The 7,181-nt window shown below is 38.3% G+C and overlaps 1 protein-coding gene across 6 annotated transcripts in view; it reads right to left on the bottom strand.

Moving 5' to 3' along the window:
• Nucleotides 1-2,180: 2,180 nt before the first annotated feature.
• LOC137625360 (uncharacterized) overlaps nucleotides 2,181-7,181 on the bottom strand; it is a 170,442-nt gene continuing 165,441 nt past the window's right edge. For 4 of the 6 annotated variants that reach the window (XR_011040847.1, XR_011040843.1, XR_011040846.1 and 1 more), the window contains 2 exons: nucleotides 6,941-7,095; nucleotides 2,181-2,331 (listed from right to left, as the gene is read on the bottom strand). Coding sequence is in view for 1 of the 6 variants with exons in the window: in XM_068356220.1 (XP_068212321.1) it covers nucleotides 2,326-2,331 (6 nt within the window). In the remaining 5 variants the exon portion in view is untranslated. The remainder of the gene's footprint in view (nucleotides 2,332-6,940; nucleotides 7,096-7,181) is intronic. The other 2 variants (XR_011040844.1, XM_068356220.1) reach the window with 1 other exon arrangement.

Below are 7,181 nucleotides of genomic sequence, written 5' to 3'. Positions count from 1 at the left end.
CTTCCTGGATAAATAAATGATAGATATCTATAGATATCTGATATACAAATTAATTTCCGTATCACATTATCAAACCATCGACAATTCAAGAGGAAGGGTAGGGAACTACTAACCCAGGGAGGCCATGAAGGAAGACCTTAGAAGTACACCACATCAGGAGTTGGTAAGGCACTGTCCTTACCAGGTATATATCAATACATTGAGTACATCTTAACAGCATTTAATGCATTTTTAAGAAACAAATCATATCTTAAATTCCTTGGAACCCTTAAATGTTTTGTACATTGTTGTCACGCCAAAGACTTTGTTGCAAACGACGACTAACCTCCACAAATCCTGAGGTGGGAATCAAACTGAAGCAAGATTGCGAACTGGATTGAATTTCATCCTTCCAGGAATAGGATTTCATCACTAGGATACTAGGCTCTGAGGAAGGATGTCTACTGTTAATAAGTAAATTATGTCCTACATAAGTTGGAGAGACCACAAGACAAATGAAGAAGTGTATACGTTGGAGAGGCCACAAGACAAATGAAGAAGTATATAAGTTGGAGAGAAAACAAGACAAATGAAGAAGTGTATATGTTGGAGAGACCACAAGACAAATGAAGAAGTGTATATGTTGGAGAGACCACAAGACAAATGAAGAAGTGTATATGTTGGAGAGACCACAAGACAAAATAAACAAACACTAAGAGTAGTTGGAGAAGAGAGAGCCGTAATTACAACAATAAAGAGAAGGCAGTAAAACTGGATGTGACAAACTCTAAGAGACGAGTTACTGAAGGACACGATAGAAGGTAAATTTGAAGGACGAAGACCAAGAGGACGGAAAAGGAAGTCGATGCTATATGCCCTGAAGGGAGGGAGAAGGTACCAAGAGGTAAAAGAGGTGGCCATGAAGAGAGAATTATGGAGGGCCACTAATCCATGAAAGGGCCTACCTTAGGACAGAACACTATAGTAGTAGTGCTTGAACAAATTAAAAAATAAAATTACCTTGGAACAAATCATACAATTTGTACTATGTGTGGGTCTTAGCGTTCGTGAACAAATACCAAAAATAAGTGAACTTAAAAACTAAACAATTAAATTTCAACTAATCTTACATATTGGATTTTCAATTTACAGTAATTCACACAACCGTTGAAAGTGTAAATCTTTTATTTTGTCAATGGAATGAAAATCATAATTTAGCGTATCAAAATAACAGGTACGTGAGTTGCCCCTGAAAACCATCTTGCATTTCATTTTGATGTTTATCTAGACATTCCATTGAAGAAAAAAATAACATATCCATCATATAAACAACATTTTGAGAATGCCTCTCATATCAAAATAACTTTAAACAACATCTAAAAAATTCTATATCTTTCACTTAAGTCTGAACTCTGCGGCACCATTCTCAAAGGGGTTTGAAAGTCTTAGCCTCCAGTTCGCCTGCATCACTCTCTCCACACTCGACAGTCTTTTGTTTCACAGGTCGACACAATGCTCTTCTCGGCGAAACGTCCGACGCGTCCATCGCACACAACTAGCGTGTTGTTTAACCGCTGCTTTCTACCGATACGCTCTACTCGTCAAATTCGGACCCTGAATGTTTTCCTTTAGCTTTCTTAGGCTTCTGTGACTTACTGAAAGACTTAAAACGAGAGATATTCTGCAAAATTTAACGAAGACCCAAACTTTGAGCAAAGGGGTTTGGAGTCTTTAACGCACTCACTATTGTCACTTAGGAATTGCATTTAAAGATTTCATTTTAGTTCCCCACAATAAAATAACTCTATTTCCTTTTCTTCTTTGTCCGATTCGTCCGAACTATCACGGAGAAAACTTTCACTAATGTCAGCATGCTGTGAACATTTGCCCTTTACTTTTTCTACGTTTGCTTTGAGGGCATTTATCATTTTCATGCTGGCCTTATTCATTTCAACGCGAGGTCCACATCAAGGTTTTCTGAACTCTGCACTAGGATAAACGTCCTAACGACACCAATGTCTTCCCGAGTCACAATAGTTTTCTTTTGTTCATTCGTTTTGCGGGCATTTAGTCATTTACATTGCAACCCTCATAATGGCCCCTGCCATTTCAACGTGAAGTCCATTTCAATTTTCTGAACTCTGACAGGATCAATGCCCTAACGACACAAATGTCTTCCCGAATCACAATAGTTTTTTCTATGTTCATTCATTTTGCCTCTTCTCTTTATTCACACTCGTCTTCAGCTTCATCTTCCGGCGCCTCGTAACCGCCGTACTTCTCCCGAACACGTTCGCGCAACAGCATTCCGTGGTTGAGTTTCTCCGCACGTTTGGCTCTCTCGACTTAGTCCTAAAATGATATAAATGCATAATGCTGTAACTGCTCATTAACTTTGGGAGCTTGGTTTTACTGCAAACCAGAAATCTTATAATGAAATCTTAAAAGTAAAAATTATAAGTATAACCATTTTAACTATTATTATTACATACATACATATACCAAGGCGCTTCCCCAAATTTTGGGGGGTAGCCGACATCAACAAATGAAACAAAACAAAACAAAAAAGGGGACCTCTACTCTCTACATTCCTCCCAGCCTAACAAGGGACTTAACCGAGTTCAGCTGGTACTGCTAGGGTGCCACAGCCCAACCTCCCCCGTTATCCACCACAGATGAAGCTTCATAATGCTGAATCCCCTACTGCTGCTACCTCCATGGTCATCTAAGGCACCGGAGGAAGCAGCAGGGCCTACCGGAACTGCGTCACAATCGCTCGCCATTCATTCCTATTTCTAGCACGCTCTCTTGCCTCTCTCACATCTATCCTCCTATCACCCAGAGCTTTCTTCACACCATCCATCCACCCAAACCTTGGCCTTCCTCTTGTACTTCTCCCATCAACTCTTGCATTCATCACCTTCTTTAGCAGACAGCCATTATTATAATTATTATTACTAGCTAAGCTATAACCCTTGTTGGAAAAGCAAGATGCTACAAGCCCAAGGGCTCTAACATGGAAAAACAGCCTAGTGAGGAAAGGAATTAAGGAAATAAATAAACGATATAAGAAGTAATAAACAGTTAAATAGAATACTTTAAAAACATTGACATTAAAATTGATATTTCATATATAAACTATTAAAAGACTTATGTCAGCCTGTTCAAAATGAAAACATTTTCTGCAAGTTTGAACTTTTGAAGTTTCAATTATCTCACTCATACCACTATAGATAAATATAAAGTTGTAACCCCACCAGAAAATCCAGTTTCATTCAAGGCTAATAAAATACCTCAGTAAAATCTCACTACTGTAAAATGAACATTTAATATTTCAATACATCATTGATTATTAGTGATGTCAAGTGATGTGACCTTACTCCTGATCAATTGACATCAAATTTCGGTAGTAGATTGGTCAAAGAGTTATGGGGTCCTTTTGACTGGCCAGACAGTACTACATTGGATCCTTCTCTTGAGTAACGATTCATTTTTCCTTTGCCTACACATACACCGAATAGCCTGGCCTATTCTTTACATATTCTCCTCTATCCTTATACACCTGACAACATGGAGATTACCAAACAATTCTTCTTCAACCAAGGGGTTAAAATACTGCACTGTAATTGTTCAGTAGCTACTTTCCTCTAGTAAGGGTAGAAGGGAGACTTTATCTATGGTAAGCAGCTCTTCTAGGAGAATGACACTCCAAAATCAAACCAATGTTCTCTAGTCTTATGTAGTGCTATAGTCTCTGTACCATGGTCTTCCACTGTCTTGTGCTTGTGTCTGTAACCTAACTGCCGCGATAAACGAGGGCCGACTGTATGAGAAAAGTTGCGTACACATCAACATAACTGGGATAGATGGCAGGAAGTCTTCTTCTTTCCCACCGCTATTATCATTATTACTTCCGAAGCTACTACCCCAGTTGGAAAAATGGGATGCTATAAGCCGAAGGGCTCCAACAGGGAAAATAGCCCAGTGAGGAAAGGAAATAAGGAAATAAACTAAAAGTGAATTCAAGAACAATAACATTAAAATAAATCGTTCATATATAAACTATAAAAACTTTAACAAGGGGACAAAAACTTCAAAATAACAAGAGGAAGAGAAAACGATAGAATATTGTACCCTCAAGAAGAGATCTCTACCCCAAGACATTGGATGACCATGGTACAGAGGCTATGGCACTACCCAAGACTAAAAAACAATGGTTTGATTTTGGAGTGTCCTTCTCCTAGAAGACCTGCTTGCCATAGCTAAAGAGTCTCTTCTACCCTTACCAAGAGGAAAGTGGCCACTGAACAATTACAGTGCAGTAATTAACCCCTTGAGAGAAGAAGAATTGTTTGGTAATCTCAGTGTTGTCAGGTGTATAAGGAAAGAGGAGAATGTGAAAAGAATTATCCAGACTATTCTGTCTACGTGTCAACAAAGATGAAATGAGCCGTAACAAGAGAGAGGGATCCAATGTAGAACTCTCTGGCCAGTCAGAGGACCAATAACTCTTTAGGGGTAGTATCTCAACAGGTGGCTGGTGCCTTGGCCAACCTAATACCTATATCCCTACATTAAAGGGTCTGTATCGTATCAGACATGGCTTATAATTTGGTAGAGGGCTTTTACGATCGCATACCCTAAGAGTCATCAACCAGTTATTGGCAGTGGTCCTAGTCTTTAACTTAACCCTTTTACCCCCAAAGGACGTACGTACTGGTACGTTTCACAAAACTCACCCCTTTCCCCCATGGACGTACCGGTACGTCCTTGCAAAAAAATGCTTTTTTTTTTTTTTTTTTGCATATTTTTGATAATTTTTTGAGAAACATCAGGCATTTTCCAAGAGAATGAGACCAACCTGAGCTCTCTATGATGAAAATTAAGGCTGTTAGAGCAATTTAAAAAAAAAAATATACTGCAAAATGTGCTTGAAAAAAAATAACCCCCTGGGGTTCAAGGGTTGGAAATTTTCAAATAGCCTGGGGGTAAAAGGGTTAATAGTCCAACTGCAAGCCAGGTTCCGAGAAGCTGTTTGTAAGTCGGATTTTGTAAAATTTTGGCCTAGGGAAGGCCTAACCTTAACCCCATGCCTATAATTTCCAGCTACAAAAGTCAACAAATAGCAGGGTTTCATATGAAATAGATATCAAGTTATTACAAATGTTGTTGTGATTACTGTATTAAATGATACAATATTGTTTTATAACAGAATTTCTTTATCTTATCTTTGTTATCTTCAGTTGTATTAGTGTTTTATCTCCGAATGTTTTTAGGTTGGGGACCTGTAAATGGAAGTGCTCCAAATGTTTTTAGGTTGGGGACCTGTAAATGGAAGTGCTCCAAATGTTTTTAGGTTGGGGACCTGTAAATGGAAGTGCTCCAAATGTTTTTAGGTTGGGGACCTGTAAATGGAAGTGCTCCAAATGTTTTTAGGTTGGGGACCTGTAAATGGAAGTGCTCCAAATGTTTTTAGGTTGGGGACCTGTAAATGGAAGTGCTCCAAATGTTTTTAGGTTGGGGACCTGTAAATGGAAGTGGTCATACCCTTTTGCTAAAAAGCAAAACTGCAAGGTAACAGCCGCGCTGTCCTTTCACTCGCTTTCCACGACATGCAGGACGTACGGAGGTAGTATCCTTGCACACCCAAGACACGAAGTATTGCCTAGCTAATCCTGGACGACAAAGCAACTGCATTCTAAAGCAGGAGCTGTACAACGGTCTCCCTTGTTAGAGCAGGCAAAAAAGAAGGCATTTAATTTGACATTGAACACTTCTTGACAGAAAACAAGGCATATGAATCTGGGCAGAGCTATACAGTGAAGAAGGGAATAATGACGCAGCAAGCGTACCAGAAAGCATTTTTGACGTATAAACAAGAATGCGAGTACATTTCTGTCATAAGTTTATACAAATTTGTTATAATAATCTAGCTCATGGAAATTAACCAATCAGGTATTAATTACTTGGTCAAAAACTTGGCAACAAAATGATAAAAAATATTTGGAGCTAAAATACTAATCCAACTGAAAATAAGAGATAAGATGAAGAAATATTGGAATAATACAATATTATATTATTTAACCCTTTTACCCCCAAAGGACGTACTGGTACGTTTCACAAAACCCATCCCTTTACCCCCATGGACGTACCGGTACGTCCTTGCAAAAAAATGCTATAAAAAATATTTTTTTCATATTTTTGATAATTTTTTGAAAAAATTCAGGCATTTTCCAAGAGAATGAGACCAACCTGACCTCTCTATGACAAAAATTAAGGCTGTTAGAGCAATTTAAAAGAAATATACTGCAAAATGTGCTGGGGAGAAAATAACCCCTTGGGGGTTAAGGGTTGGAAATTTCCAAAGAGCCTGGGGGTAAAAGGGTTAATTACTTGGTCAAAAACTGCAACAAAACGATAAAAAATATTTGGAGATAAAATACTAATCCAACTGAAAATAAGAGATAAGATGAAGAAATATTGGAATAATACAATATCATATTATTTAACCCTTTTACCCCCAAAGGACGTACTGGTACGTTTCACAAAACCTATCCCTTTACCCCCATGGACGTACCGGTACGTCCTTGCAAAAAAATGCTATAAGAATTATTTTTTTCATATTTTTGATAATTTTTTGAGAAAATTCAGGCATTTTCCAAGAAAATGAGACCAACCTGACCTCTCTATGACAAAAATTAAGGCTGTTAGAGCAATTTTAAAAAAATATACACCAAAAGGTGCTGGCAAAAAAGTAACCCCCTGGCGGTTAAGGGTTGGAAATTTTCAAAGAGCCTGGGGGTAAAAGGGTTAAAATAGTAGGCAAAGTAACATTTGTAATTCCCTGATATCTATTTCATATGAAACCCGACTATTTGTACATTTTTGAAGCTGGAAATCATATGCATTGGATTCAGGTTAAGCCTAAAAATGATCAGGAAGTGATTTTTAAGATTCTTACCCGACTCCCTGCACCCCGCGAGGTATTCCTGTATTCCTCGCGTACCGTTAATCCTTCGTATACCGGGTTCAACCCACCGGAGCGAAAATCAAAACCCGTTATCACAGCAGCGCAATGGATGTTCCACTCTTTGGCTAGGCAGTTCAGTCCAGCAGCTAAAACAGTAACGAAGAATTAAAAACGAAATAAGAGATTTATTCATAATCTCATAGTTTGAAGCATACTGCCATAAATTCCATAT

This window comes from Palaemon carinicauda, chromosome 32 (assembly GCF_036898095.1).
Source record: "Palaemon carinicauda isolate YSFRI2023 chromosome 32, ASM3689809v2, whole genome shotgun sequence".
Lineage (NCBI taxonomy): Eukaryota > Metazoa > Arthropoda > Malacostraca > Decapoda > Palaemonidae > Palaemon > Palaemon carinicauda.
Note: the sequence above shows the minus strand (reverse complement) of the source record. Positions and strands in the feature narration are given on the sequence as shown.